A 16,048-nucleotide genomic window follows, 5' to 3' on the forward strand; every position below is an offset into this window, starting at 1 on the left:
TGTGCATTTCAAGTTCGAAAACGAAAACCTAATATTTTGACATTTGACAGGTGATAAACTACAAGTTCACAGTTCACAACAATACCTACCGTACTGATATGAAGAATTCCATTGTGTTAAAATATTTTGATAATTAAACGAAAAAATGTGTATCACAACATTGTAATCAATTCAAATTTGTAGTTGTCATAATTTTTTTTGTTTGTTCATTTAAAGATTAATTTATTCGTAATATGATAAATAAACTACAATTCAAACTATGGGTGCTGAGGTTCTGTTTGAAAATAGTGTATCCAAAGTTCAATTTTTACACATTCCTCGTATTCCTAACAATAAAACATAGAATTTGGTATGAAAGAAGATTACGTGGAGCTAAAATAATGGATCACTTCACTATTAAAAGCGTACCAGCGCACATCGTGCAATCACTTGTGAAAAATAATTTGGATAATAATCCAGCTGTCGTTTTAAACAAATGCATTGTTATCTCTAAAGAACAGTATATACAGTTGGCTAGTGAGAACTTGTTTTACGTAGACAGAGGTGTTCTTTGGCTTTCTTTAAAATTGAGCACAAACTACAAAAACAAGCACAAACGGAAAAAACAGCACAACACCAAAGAACATTTACATAAATTTGCTTTTATGACTTCTGAAATACACAAAAAGCTATGGGCCGATAGAACAGCAGATGATATTGAGAACATTAGAATAGTCCCTGTTGTTGGATCTAAATTGCTCAAACCTGACATTGGTTTTGTGACAGAAAATGAATTACACAACATGTCCTCATGTTTTGGATTGAATGATTTTAATGATATTGAAATAACTTTTCACTCTGTACCTTCATTATTATGCTCACCAAAAATTGCCATTACTGCTGAAGTTAGCTTACTTTTGAATGATTATGATTTAGATAATGATTTCACCAAGGAGGTTCTAACTAACCATTTTGAAATTCCAAGACTGGTCAGTATTAATGATGTGTTTAGCATTGAACTAACACCAACAATGACAACTAAATATCATTGTAAATATTTAGATCTGGTAGAGTCTACTGGAAAACTTTATTTTAAATGTACAAAGCTAACAAGTGATTTAGAAATAGATGGAAACCCCACAACCAGTAATAACAAAGTAATTAAACCATATTTTATTGTCAGACGTGTGACCCAACTAACTTTAGGAGAGAATATTCATGCAACAAAGCCACAAGATAAATATTTCAAGCCACAAGGATTTGATGATAATTTACACATGCTAGAACTCTGCCCAACTGGCTTAAAGCATATTTTTAATAAAATTCAAGAAACCATTTCACCATTTTTAAATGAAGATATAAGTAAGTAATTTTAATACTATTACCCAACTTATAAACCTAACTAATATCTTGCTATCAATTAAAAATGTATAGTACTTGTTTAAAGAATAATGTTAAAAATAATTTATTTTTATGTGCTTTATGGTTCTACCTTAGAAAGAAAAAGGTTAATTGTGACAGTTTCTATTTCTTTTCAGGTGACCTCTCATTGTTTTTATCAAGTCCGATTATACCAATGCTAGCCTTAACTGGCTGTTTGGGGTCTGGAAGACACTTAGTTGTAAAAACATTAGCAAAATATAATGGTTTGTGTTTGAATACAATACTGGAAGCTACAAGACTAAAGTGATGTGTTCTGTGTTACATTTTGTACACTATTTTAAATGTAATAGAAAATAAAATTGTCAAAATTTCAGGAATTAATTGCCTCTCTATTGATTGCAATGCATTACAAAGCTCAACAGCTAAACAGACTGAAAGTAAAATTAATGCAACTATACAAAAGGCAAAGGCTGCAGCACCTGTCATTGTGTTACTAGATAATTTTGAGGTACGCAATTATAATACATTTTTAATTATGAGGTACTATATTACAATACTATATTACAATAAAATAGCTTTACATAAACTTAACATATATAACTTAACTATAATAAACATAATAAACTTAACTATACATATAAACTATTACAAAACTGTGAACAATATTTTAAGTCAATTTTGTAGCCCATGCTAAACTTACTTATACTAAATAATCTAGTCATTAATTTGTTTACAGTCTTACCTATTTTGTGTGGTCAAACACAATAGATTGATTATTCAACTTCTGCAGTTGCAAGAAAGCTAACATTGTTCGCTAGACGTAAGACCTTGATGGAAAACTGTAATATCTAGTAAATATTGAAATAATGTAAAAAGATGTTTGAAAAATTTTCACTTAACAATTAGTCTTAACGAGCCTATTTTAAGTGTTAAGTATTCTTAAGTAAAATTCTATATTTCAATGTATGTCAAAACTTTTTAAGAATACGCATTTTGTAGAATATTCTATAAAAAGGCTGATTAACTTCCTAAAATAATCAGGTAATGGATACAATGTTGAACTATTACTAAAGTGTTAATATGTATTGTAATTTCTAGGTATTTGCAATAGATGCAGAAAACAATGAGGACTGTAGAGTGATTGAATACTTTATGAACACAATCACTGATTTATATCAGAACTACACAAAGCACCCTATCATATTCATTGCTGTGACGAAAGACATAGAATTTAAACCGAACATAAGTAGGCTGTTTCTAGAAAAGTTTCACATACCGAAATTGAATCTTAGACAGAGATATGAGATGCTAGACTGGTTTTCTAACGTAATGAGACTAAATATAGATGGTGCAGAGCATGTGAAAGCAAATGAGTTATTAGTAAAACAAACACCAGTGAATGTAAATAGTCAGAATGTTTTACAAAGGGTGGCCGCGAAGACTGAAACGTTTTTGTATGGCGATTTGGACACATTAGTGCACTTCGCGACTAGAGAGTCGTATTTGAGGCAGCACAATAATTATAATCAACTACCGCCCGATCCTGACTTGCGGTTAATAAAGGAAGAAGATTTTAACTCTGCTTTAGGTAAGCTGTGGAGTGTGGGTTCATGGGATTTAATAAAATGCAAGTTTTAGTTGCACAATGCTATATTTCAGACTGACTTACTAATAACTTACACACTACAAAACAATACAAGATGTTTCGTGTTATATGTTAATGTTACTAATCGTTAAGCTTTGGAATGAGCTCCCCTCCATGGTATTTCCCGAGCACTATGACATGTCCTTTTTCAAACGAAGCCTGTGGAGAGTACCGGTTAACAGCGCCTTGGCTCTGCCCCTGGCATTGCTGAGGTCCATGGGCGACGGTAACAATTCACCATAAGGTGGACCGTATGCTAGTCCGCCTACAAGGCCAATGAAAAAAAAACTTACTTGTGAAAACATTTTAATGCGATTTTAGAAGCACAAACCTCACTAACAATTGACTAATTCAGAACATACCAACCCTTGATCCATCGGATATTTGCATGAAGTGCCAATCCTAATATTTTAATAATTTTACGAATGTAAGAAATGAGTAAAATGAATAAGATTTCGTATTGTCATTTTTTGTTTGAAAAACATTTAGATAATACTTAACTTAGACTAATAGACTTACTTAACTAATAAATATTTTTGGATATCAGAATCAATAAGAAAGCTACATAGTCAACATTTGGACGCGCCGAAAATACCCAAAGTGTACTGGGATGATATCGGAGGTTTGGAGAAACTAAAAAAGGAATTACTTAAGACAATACAGCTTCCTATTAAATACCCACACTTGTTCAAAAACGCAAGCCTCAAAAGATCAGGTAATGCTTAGGATCGTCGTTACTTTTATGTAATCGGCAAACCTCACATTGGTACCTCGGGGAAAGGATTATGCAGAAAACATTAGATTTATTTATTAGGATACAGAAATAATTAATAAATATATTGATGTAAATAAAATAATACATTATATATATTTCAAAAGCTATTATGAGCAATCTCAATGAAATCCTTAATCTTATAACACGAAAGAAGAAAACTAAATCTAATGATTCTGACATTTTGTCAGGAACAACTTCTGCACACCTTTTTTTTTTTTTTTTCCGGGCCGAGGGCCTAACCACCTACGAGGTCCCCGCGCCTAGGGGGCGCGCGGGGTATGTGAGACTCAACGATCTACCTAACACAACCCATGATATACCGATGTAAAGTGATATCTGTGCATTCGTGTTCGATTTAAGACCCTAAATGACGTCACACGTAATGAAAGTAAATATTTTTTATGACGACAATGATTTGTGAAGTATTAATTTAAAAAAAAATGAGTGCAAGTACTTAACTAAATTTGCATGGGGCGTCCCGGATAACGTCACGTGTTTCGATAGTGCACCCTGTGTGCTTAGTGGGAGTTTTGTAACGTTCTCGATGGCGTAAAAGTTAACTCAAATTTGTATGGAGTTGGAACAGAAACAGAACAGAAACGGCCTAGCGGCGAACATAGGCGAACGTTCCAACTCCATACAAATTTGAGTTAACTTTTACGCTAAGTATAAATACGTATAATAATAAATATGACGTTTTGGTTATCTTCAGTAATTTAAAATGTTTTTGTAAGATTTCCCTCCCAGCTTATTTAGAAATTTGATACTAGCGATGGATACGTATCTCTTTATAGGCATACTGTTGTACGGGCCTCCAGGTTGTGGGAAAACGTTAGTAGCTAAAGCAGTAAGCACGGAGTTGAATGTGAGCTTTCTCAGTGTCAAAGGTCCCGAGCTACTAAATATGTACATCGGTCAGTCCGAAGAGAATGTTAGAAAAGGTTTGTAACCTCTTTAGTACACTTCATCTATGTAAATAGTTTGCGTTTTCTATAGACGGTTTTTATTACACGGTAAAACTAGTACACGGTACACAACTGGTAGTATAAGGTATACAACAAGTCCAGCTTCGTGACGCACGTTTGTGACGGGTGTAGTCATCATACAGCACAAGATATTTGACAGACGCCTGAATCTCGCTTACAACATGTTCAAGATATCCTTGCATATATACACGTTCCGAACAATAACATACCTCACGTCATTTCGGATCCTCCCGATCCACTAACGGTGCTTTTAGGTACCCCAAGCACCGGTTCTCGTTCTCGTCGAACCCGTCGCTTGCGAGAAAGGGCTCGACGAGTAAATTAACTCACAGACACAGCCCACTGAGTTTCTCGCCGAATCTTTTCAGTGGGTCGCGTTTCCGATCCGTTGGTAGATCCTGCGAAGCACGGCTCTTGCTAGGGTTCGTGTTAGCAACAACATCAGGCTTGAGCCCCGTGAGCTCACCTAATAGTTCGGTGAATCTAGAATAACCTCTCGAAGTTACTAGAATAGATAAAAAAAAAGAAGGGGGTACCCATCATGCAGCACAAGATAGTTGACAGACGCCTAAATCTCGCTTACGTCATTTTCAAGATAAGCTTGCATATGCACAAGTTCCGAACAACAACATTCGGATCGTCGGTCTACCGAGCAAGAATCACTCGATCGTTAGAAGATCTTTCGTTAGTCGTATTCTCTATATCCTAACCTCTGTCTATCTCCTTGAACAGTCTTCGAGTCTGCACGTGCATCGTCGCCGTGCATAATATTCGTGGACGAGTTGGACGCGCTGGCGCCGCGCCGCGGGGCCGCCGGGGACTCCGCCGGCGCCAGCGACCGCGTCGTCAGCCAGCTGCTCGCTGAACTCGACGGGGTCAATACCTCGCGAGGTACGCTGCATGTCTTTTCTTTTGGCCCATGAAAATCGCCAGACCTGTAAAATCCCTTTAAGGTTTTAAAATCCTTCACTGGTAATATTCTGCGCAATCTGAAGCCTAGGATTGCTCTATTAAAAATCTACTTATACATACCTGTTCTAAGATATAAACCGGGATCTCGCCAGTTTAAATAATGGTTTAAAAAAAAATGAAAGCGGACCCAACGCAACCAAGACAAGGGGAGACAGGGGTCGCATTGTGATGCGCTAAATATAAAATAAAAATTTCAGTATTTTTTTTTTTATTGCTTAGATGGGTGGACGAGCTCACAGCCCACCTGATGTTAAGTGGTTACTGGAGCCCATAGACATCCACAACGTAAATGCGCCACCCACCTTGAGATACAAGTTCTAAGGTCTCAAGTATAGTAACGGCCACCAAAAAGGTTTGAAAGTACCTTTTTTAATCCACCCAATGATTTAAACATGCTCACTCAGTTGTCATTCCGATCACCATCCAACCTGAGACGAAGATGTCATTTCAATTTCAATCTCATTTGTATAATGGCTGTCCCGCCGTTCGTATCGGAATGCATTCTGCTTAGTCACCGATGTTGAAAGAGTTGTACCTATCCCTGCTGGCCTAAAATAAGCTCTTACACTAGTGTACTCACGGCTTAGTTTCCTGTGAAAACTTAATGCTCTCATTTATAATTGGAATTCCGTTCTAGATGAAGACACGTCCAGTTTCGTGTTCATAATGGGCGCAACGAACCGGCCCGATTTACTCGAACAATCTCTTCTGCGGCCCGGCAGACTGGATAAGCTCGTCTACGTGGGGCCCTACTGTGGGACGCGAGAGAAGACATCAGTGCTCGAAGCGCTTTGTAGGAAGTGAGATTTAGTCGCTAACAATTAATCTTACTTAAACACCACATGACCATGAGCCCAGATAAATTGTAACTAATTCTATTGTGCTACCAACTATGGTTATTTTTCAAATCAAATAAAATCCCCGTACATTCATTCGCTTTGAGCTTATAATATGTGCGCAAACCCGATCGCTTCGACCGACTGCTAATATGCAGGGCCGCCCCAAGGCAATAAGGGCGTCGCCACCGAAATTATTTATTTTACACTTACACAACAAAATATTCTTTGTAGTGGAGTATCGTTATGTAAACAGTTACAATAGGTGTAACATATGCTTTGTAAATAACAAAACATATAAGTTTCCCAAAATTTACATCAAAATAATAAGTCAAAATTGACAAATAATAAAAAAAAAATACATTGAAACATGAAGATTCGTAGAAATAGAGGGCGCTTCTTGGGTTTCACACACAGCGCTGCGAGGGTCTACGCGAGCCTGCTAATATGTACTATGTCGCAAAATGGCAGACATCTTTTGACATAGTGGGCGTCTAGTGGGCATAGACCTATATAGTAAGGACACGACATATTGTTCTATACGTACAATTGCTTATATAAATAGCACCCATTTTGAAGGCACATACATAAACATATATCTATCTCGTTCCTACTCAGCACTTTAACTCGCAGGAAAACAATATAACAGTATTTCAGTGCGTACATAAAATGAAACATGAATATACGTAAATATCTCCGTCTCCGTCTAATGAGGCCGAAAATCCGCCATGTTTAGCGCGCCAAATGTCATTGTCACGTCAGTTCGGCCGTCTGTTTTGGGTTGTACATTATTTATTGACTTTGATATCGATTTAATATGATTGATTATATAAAATTTCATAATTTATCATGCTTAAAACATACAAAAATAATAATTAAAACGTATTTTATAGGATCTCAAGAAAGTCGATGCCCTAAAACTATTATCTATATGTATTTATTTTACAACTGGTGGTAGGACCTCTTGTGTGTCCGCGCGGGTAGGTACCACCACCCTGCCTATTTCTGCCGTGAAGCAGTAATGCGTTTCGGTTTGAAGGGCGGGACAGCCGTTGTAACTATACTGAGATCTTAGAACTTATATCTCAAGACGGGTGGCGCATTTACGTTGTAGATGTCTATGGGCTCCAGTAACCACTTTACTCCTTAGGTGGGCTGTGAGCTCGTCCAACCATCTAAGCAATAAAAAATAAAAATAAAAAAAAAAAATTTAAATTCATTATGGAGCCCTCATCCGAAAAATCCATTTTTCGGTCGGAATCTATTGATCATGACACTAATCATAAATACCACTTTAAAATATGTCATCAAAACATATTTAGACATTCTGTTTAGATATTTCAGGAAAAAGGCTAGCGACAAAATCTCTTCGGAACTATTTAAATAAAATAGTTTTATTCCGCAGTGAGTAAAACACTATTGTAAATTTGTTAAATATTTAATAATTAAGTGATTTTAGAGAGGAAGTCACAAGGAATGACGTTTGTAATTAATGAATAAATGTTCTGTAGGTGTTTTTTTTTTCACGCGGTCCCTTGATAAGTTTAAAATTTGAATCACTCTCAAGCGAAAGTGATTCAAATGGTGCGGCGCATCTTCCTTGGGGTGCGCTGCGGTAGTATGTTACGGACTTTAGAGTCAGCAAAACAATTAAAATAGATTGTAATAGTCTAAGAAAAACACGTACTCAAAACACGATAACATTTAGCATGCTAGAAATGGGCTGATAGCTTTGAACTACGCCATATCTTTGTGTTTTGCGACAAACGACAACTTTATAAAATCAGTGTAGCAACTTTTAAAAATCATCATATCGTTTACTTGGCAAATTCGAAGACGAACTTGTCTTAGATTTCACCCATCTAAATCATATCATATTTGCACATAATAATATACCTACTTACTTCCCATTAAAGTATAAATTCTACAAATAAATAATACTCAACAATATTTAAAATAAAATGAGCCAAGAACGTTTATCGATAAAACCTGATAACATTGAAATCTTTTGTACAGCACTAAAGCCGCCATGTTTTGTGGCCAGATGACGTCACAGTGGCACGAAATTTTGGTTGACGTTTCATTTCCATAGGTTTCCTACTTCATTGCTAGTGGGTAGTCGTGCAATGAGATTGCGTAGCACAAAACGGTATGACAGTTCCGAGACGTCATCACTCTTCCTAAGTCAGGCGACGAATGTGCTGCGATTCAACCCGAACGATGACACGTGTTTTTGATGGGTTTTTTATTGCATTGAGCTTAAGGCCCACCTGGTGTTAAGTCGTTACCGGAGCCCATAGACATCTACAACGTAAACGCCGCCACCCACCTTGAGATATGAGTTCTAAGGTCTCAATATATTAACAACGGCTACCCCACCCTTAAAACCGAAACGCATTACTGCTTCACGACAGAAATCTTCCCGTGCGGACCCTCAAGAGATCCTACCACCAGTATCTCAATCGAGATACGAATGGTCGAGTTAATCAACTAGTCAAAATTAAGAGCCAAATCATCCGCAAAATATTTAACAAGAATAGTTTTTTTATTTTCTACTGTTGACGTTTTTAATTTTTAAGACAGTTTGTAAAGACCTTGCTTTAAAATTTATTAGTTTATTGACTTTATGGGATAGGCCACTTTTCGTTCCTAAGCACGTCGATTTTTCGAAGACAAACACTTCATATATCGATGGTCCCTTCTACTCTTCATTGGACATAACCGGCAATACAATATTAATTAACAAAAGACTCATTAGGAACCACAAATTATTATGCACATACGTACAAGACTCTACTTTCAGGTACAAACTAAGACCTGAAGTGAATTTGGAAGCCGTCGCAGAGGCACTACCCGACAAGTGCACCGGCGCTGACTTACTGCAGGTTGTCTCTACTGCACGGTCAGCGGCGGTGAGAGCACTCGTTGCTAAGCTACACAATGGTACGAACTAAATAATTGTTTTTTTTTTTGTGCAAAAGGAAATTCAAGAATTAACTAATGAAATTTTTTTTTGACAAACTCATGACACATATCGTCTTCTCACATTAAAACTGAATAATCTCAAAACTTACTAATTTTACAGGAGTGTATTAAAGGTTTAGCATGTGATATTTTTCATATTAATAATCATATTTGCAACATTATTTTGTTTTTTTTGTACATTATCTGTCTTTTAAAGTAAGATAAAATTATGTATTAATTTTATTAATAGTAGTCAAAACATAGGTATACTAAAAAAAAACTAAACTACGCTCTTTTAACAGTATTTATTAGAAAAATACCAAATGATTCCGCATATCAACTCAATTTCGAATATTTATGGAAATGGTACACTTTTAATGCGAAAAGACGATATTCCACCATAAATCATGACCAAAACTAAGACTTATTAAATGACACTAACAGTATTTTATGTTAAAAGAGTATCAGAAACTCGAATCAAAAGAATAGGTTACATTAATATCATAAAATTTCAATTTTATATCTGACTCATTATGGTAGAGGTGTCATGATGGAAAAGGTTAGATTTAGTGTATTTAGGCGATATTCTATTTTTAAAGATAGAGAATCGCTATACATTGTTTAATTGTACAATAAATTAAAACTTAAACCATTTAAAACCGTTCTACCTTCTTAAATGATTTTTACAATATAGCCAATACCTACAATACCTAAATATATAATATGAATTCATAAATAATGTATAATAATAATTATTTTCAGGAACGTTAAAGGAAAGCGAACTGAGCCCCGACTCCATCGTTATAGGGGTAACTGAACTATGGGAGGGCGTTGTATCATTCCGGCCCTCGGTCACAGACGACGAACTGTCGCATTACGAAGCGATGGAATCACAAATGTAAAATAAACCGTTTTCTAGTCTACTGGTCTTGTTATTAATATATGTATTTTGTTTTATTTTTGCGTTTTTGTTCTCTTATTGGGCGTTATCTTTATTGCGTGTGGTGGGCGCCTAAGAATACCCCCAACCCAAACTTAGCTCATGGGTGTCGTAGAAGGCGACTAAGAGCCAAAGCCAGACCAAAGCACGATGCAAGCAATATGGGCACAAATCAAAGGACACGCAGCTCGAAACAATACCCATCCTCCTTTTACGGCAAACAAGATATTAGATTTAAGCTGACCCGCCAAACGTTGTGGTGCCTTAAATAAGATTTCTAGGGAAATTCTTGTGTAGAAAAAAAAACCTTTCAACCTCATTATAACAAAAAAAAATTATCCTAAAAATAAAAAAATAAAAAAAATGCTTGGGGTGGACAACCCTTATATCACTTAGGGGTATGAAAAATAGATAGTAGCCGATTCTCAGACCTACTGAACATACTATTGATACACAAATAAAACCAAAAAAACATGGCTGAAAAATGTATAGTATTGTATAGGTAGCTCTCAAATACACTAATAGTGTATAATCTATGATGTATAGTGAGTAAGTAAGACAGGAGACCGGCTTCGTTCTCATCCCTACTACGGATGGAAAAATAGGGTTTGATCGTATAAGAGTGAAAATTGAGAGTAATATGATTTTTTTTATTTTAAGTCATGACAAAATAAAAATAAAATCTTGCCAAAAAAATGAAAGTTTATAATTAACAAATAAAAAATAGGGGTTGATCATAGAGGGATGAAAAATTGAGAGTAACATCAGATTTTTTATTTTAATTCATGACAAAACAAAAATAAAAATGAAAATCTTGCCAAAAAAATTAAAGTTTATAATTAACAAATAAAAAATAGGGGTTGATCGTAGAGGGGTGAAAATTTCAGAGTAATATGAATTTTTTCATTATAAGTCATGACAAAATAAAAACAAAATTCTTGCAAAAAATATTAAAGTTTTTCATTAACAAATAAAAAATAAGGGTTGATCGTAGAGGGGTGAAAATTTAGGGTTGTACGTATTTTTGTATGCTGTATCATAAAAAAATAAAAACAAAAATGTTGTCTAAAAAATAAAAAATAAATTTAGGGGTGGATTTAGCGGGATGAAAATTAGATTTTGTTTGATTTTCAACCCTGGCTGATATGCACGCTAAGATTCACGAAAATCGGTCGAGCCGTTTCGGAGGAGTTCAATCACGCACTCCGTGACACTTTTCTAAATTTTTCTTTAATACTTATTATCTAATTTTATAATTGTGATTTTAAATTACGGTAATACTCACAAATACTTTTACTGGTGGTAGAACCTCTTGTGAGTCCGCACGAGTAGGTACCACCGCCCTGCCTATTTCTGCCGTGAAGCAGTAATGCGTTTCTGTTTGAAGGGTGGGGCAGCCGTTGTAACTATACGTTACGTTGAGACCTTAGGACCTATGTCTCAAGTTGTGTGCTGCATTTATGTACACGACCCGGTCTGTATGGCTGTTTCAGAGTCGTGTAATAATGTTTTCTGCTGTCTGTTTGTGCGCTGGTAGAAGACGGCTGTTTCTTTCGATGGGTTTCGGCTTCTGTAGCGAGGTTTCACAGGTAACTGTCTGGTTCACTGGTAGCTGATTCACTGGTGGTTTTCTGATAACTGTACTATTGGAGAACTGCTGGTAACTGTTTCTGTCTTGCTGATGTTTCTTTGTCGGAGAGCTTCTGAGAACTGTTTCTGTCTTGATGATCTGCTGAGAACTGTTTCTATCTTGCTGATGGTTCTTTGTCGAAGATTCACTGGGAACTGTTTTTGCCTATAAATGGCCATCCTTTTATATTTATTTCAGTACCCCATCTCGCGACGCGCTATCGACGCGCCACTTTTGGAGGGTCCCTTGATCTGTATGTTACCGTAGTGAAAGCGCTCCACGAATTGTTCCTATTGGTCTATTCACATTCTCTGATCTGATACACTAACATATTGCATATTAAATAATTTAAGATTATACATTTTTGTTACATAATTACTTATTAACTATATTATTTCTATTTGTTTGATAAAATCCTATTTCGTCCTGCACATTACTCCCGCCGTGCGAGTCCGTCGCATTATTCTCGGTGCAGGATGGTCTTCTTCGATGGGCAGGCAGGATCTGTAGTTTTTTTACTGGTCTCCGTAGAACTTGGTTTTGATGTCTACGGTGCGCCCCTCGTTGTCGGGACCTGGATATGTTGCTATCACTTCTCCCTCGCATGCCTGTGTTTCGTGGCAGGCATTTCCACTTTTCATGGCGACGCCTCGGCCATGAAGCTCCCGCCGGTGCTGCAGCTGCTATATTTACTTTATCCATTGGTTTTGTTGTTTCTGACGCCGATTCCGTCGGCCAGGAGTCCTCTCGTTGGCGTAGGAATTCTGTCCCTCTGAACCATCTATGTTCATTTTGGTACGACATTGGGACGTCTCGGGTCACGTCGTCGGCTACGTTGTGCTTCGTGGGTAACCATCGCCTCCCGTTTATTGTTGAACTGTGTTCTATAGCTGTGAGGCGTTGGGCGACGTATGGTTTGTACGAGCGTGATCCCGTTCTTGTCCATCTTAACACTATCTCACTGTCGGTCCAGAAGGTCTTCGAGGTCGGCTTTCTTTCGTGTTTTCGACGAAAGTCTGTTGTTATGTGCACTGCATCTTTTAAAGTTTTGAAGTTATCCAAGTAGTCATCTACGTAGTGTCTGTTCTGTATTGCGACTGCCACCTCCGGGTACGTGGCTTCTTGTTTCTGGGCGGTCAAGTTCTTTACATATATTGCTGTGGAAGGAGAACTTGACGCCCCGAAGATCAACGAGGTCATTCTGTTTTCTTCTGGGGGCTTGTCATCACGCTGATCTTTGCGCCAGAGATAACGGAGCGCGTCTCTGTCTTCATGTCTCAATTTCACTTGCATGAACATCTCCTTGATGTCTGCTGTTACTGCTATATTATGCTGTCTAAATCGCATTATCACTCCTGGTAGTGATTGGAGTAGGTCCGGTCCCTTAAGCAGCATATCATTTAAAGCTACCCCTCTTGTTCTGGCGGCGGCGTCGTGGACGACTCGGAGTTTTTCCGGCTTCAGGGGGTTCACGACGGCGAAGTGAGGTAGATACCACGTTTTGTTCTCGGTTTTTGTTTTTGGAGCGGGCTCGGCGTAGCCTTTCGCGACGAGTGCTTCCATCTGTTCTGTGTATTTCTGTTTCAGTTCCGGATTACGATCGAGTTTGTTTTCTATATTTATCAGTCGCTTTAACGAGTTATTGTAGTTGTCTGGTAGACTGACATTATCTGTTTTCCAGAGCAGAGCAGTTTCGTATCTTCCATCTGTTGTGTGGACTGTATTGCTGTTGAGGATGCGAAGCGCCTGTTCCTCTGTGTCTGTTTTTGGTCTTCTTGGTGTGATGCATAGCGCATCCCTAGCGAAATACTGTTTTACCAGATTTTCTATTTTATCATCTTCCTGGGTTTCGCTAGCATGATTTATGTAGTTTATATGGTGGCCTAGGGTACGAGTGCGACCTCCATGCAATACCCAGCCTAGAGGTGTCAGTGACGCTATTGGCTGATTCCTGTTGCCTCGTCTAACTTTCGAAGCTAGTAACATGTGCCAGTTGTCTTGGCCAATCAGGATTCCAGGTTTCGCGTTCTCGTACGTGATGATGTCACTGATATCTCGTAGGTGCGAATACTCATCTATCTGTTCCTTTGGTATTTTTTGTGCTGTTACTTGTAGGTCGTTAACTGTTCTCGCTTGTATTATTTCTTTTCGACTGTTGAGGCCTCTGAGCGTGAGGTTGACTCTTCTTGACCTTGTTTCCATTGATTTTATGTTGTTAATCGCCTGTATGTGTAACGGATCGATTGGTCCTGTTATTCCAGTCTTCTTGCAAATGATTTCGTCTATGAGTGTCACCGTTGATCCATCGTCAAGCAGCGCGTACGTATCAACCGTGCCTATCGGTCCTTGTACTTGGACTGGGATTATTTTCAAATAGGACTGTTTCTGTTTTCCGGTCCAAGCGGAATTAATGTTCTCTGTTGTTTCCTTGTCACTGTTGTCTGTTTTTTCAATTTTTCTGTCGAAGTGTAGCATCTTGTTGTGAGTATATTTGCAATCATTAATGCCACACGTCTTCGGTTTACAGTGGTGGGGTTTATTTCTATACTTGAGACATCGGAAACACAGGTGTTTATTCTTAGCGATGTCCCATCTTGTGTTTGAGTCTGCCTTCTTGAATATGTAGCAGTCTGTTGTGGTGTGTTCAGTGTTGCTACATACCGGACATTTAGCTCGTGATGGCTTCTCACTGACTAAGTGAACGCTCTGTGCGCGTCTGTTATGTTGTGCGGGCTGCGAGTAGTGCCCCGCCTGTTCAGGCTGTGCATAAGGGATGCACAGTTCGGCTTCTCTTTTCATGAATTTTTCAAATTTAATTAGATCCGGATCCTCCTTCGGTTGTACCGCGGTGAAGTCGTAGTATCGGTAACGTAGTGTTGGTGTGAGTTTTTCTAACATTGTTTTGGTAGTTTCCGGATTATGTAAGTAATGTGTGCAATTTAATGCACGAAGCGTAGCTACGGCGTTGGTCACCTTACTGGAGAATATACAAATGTCTCTTGGTGTTTCTGTTAGTCTTGGCAGAGCTCGTAGCGTGTCTAACTCCGTTATGGCTATCGTTTCCGGTCTTCCGAATCGCGCTTCTAGACTTCTTATGACGTCGGACGGATCAGCATTTGTTATAAGTAATCCGTCAACGGCTTCCTTTGCCCTTCCTTTCAGGTTCCTTCTGAGTCTGTTTATATTTTCTGTTTTTGTAAAGGAGTTCATTGTCTCGTGATAGGCTGCGCGAAAGGATAGCCAGTCTTGGTGATTGCCGTTGAAGAATGGCAACTCTGTGTATCTTGGTTCGCGGGCGGCTTTGACGGCGAGTGTTATTGCTGCGGTTAGATCTGAGAAGTCTTGTTTGTCGCAGGTTCCCGCCGGTTTTTCATTATGCTGGTCGTCATTTTCTGTTTTTGTGGGTTGGGTTTCCAGCCACGTGCCCACTCTTTCATCGAGTTCTGACTTACTGTATTCTGATTCGCTGTTTTCGTCATCAGATCCAGCTTCGAGCGTGGCCAGTCGGGCGGCTGCCAATTCCACTTGTAGGCGGGCGAGCTCTTCTCTAGCTTTGGCTATCTTCTGTTCTTTTCTGTTTCGCGACCGGTCAGTTTTGACTGTACCGGCGCGCTGTTTTGTTGGCACGTCATTCTGTTTGACTATATACTGTTTGACGGCCTCTGTTTTTGAGTTCCCAGGTTTCTCTGCGAGTTTCGTCGTGGCTTCCGTGTTGGCTGTTGCGCACGATGATTCTGTTGTGGGGGCTACCAGACTCATGACGGTATTCGCGGTTGTTTCTGTCCACATGCTCTGTGCTGTAGCTGTGGTTTCTGAGGGCGGCGACTGTTTTGTTTCGATCCGTCCTCTTCCTGTTGACCGCGTTATCGGCATTGTTCCAGTTTCCTTTTCAAAACGTATCCTCTACCCGGCTCGAGAGAATAATGAAATGTGTCCTC

The 16,048-nt window shown here is 38.3% G+C and overlaps 2 protein-coding genes across 2 annotated transcripts; one reads left to right on the top strand and one right to left on the bottom strand.

Moving 5' to 3' along the window:
* Positions 1 to 41: 41 nt before the first annotated feature.
* LOC114245810 (uncharacterized) lies at positions 42 to 10,497 on the top strand. The gene is made up of 10 exons (XM_028178098.2): positions 42 to 1,341; positions 1,518 to 1,625; positions 1,737 to 1,870; positions 2,461 to 2,950; positions 3,555 to 3,722; positions 4,577 to 4,723; positions 5,501 to 5,659; positions 6,378 to 6,540; positions 9,380 to 9,519; positions 10,303 to 10,497. Exons 1-10 carry the CDS (start codon positions 234 to 236, stop codon positions 10,440 to 10,442), a joined length of 2,757 nt encoding a protein of 918 aa, XP_028033899.2. The 5' UTR covers positions 42 to 233; the 3' UTR covers positions 10,443 to 10,497.
* Positions 10,498 to 12,625: 2,128 nt separating this feature from the next.
* LOC149499836 (uncharacterized) lies at positions 12,626 to 15,983 on the bottom strand. The gene is made up of 2 exons (XM_089738554.1): positions 12,804 to 15,983; positions 12,626 to 12,718 (listed from the first exon to the last, which is right to left on the bottom strand). Exons 1-2 carry the CDS (start codon positions 15,981 to 15,983, stop codon positions 12,626 to 12,628), a joined length of 3,273 nt encoding a protein of 1,090 aa, XP_089594680.1.
* Between the last annotated feature and the right edge of the window lie 65 nt (positions 15,984 to 16,048).

Source organism: Bombyx mandarina, chromosome 25 (assembly GCF_030267445.1).
Source record: "Bombyx mandarina strain Sakado chromosome 25, ASM3026744v2".
Classification (NCBI taxonomy): domain Eukaryota; kingdom Metazoa; phylum Arthropoda; class Insecta; order Lepidoptera; family Bombycidae; genus Bombyx; species Bombyx mandarina.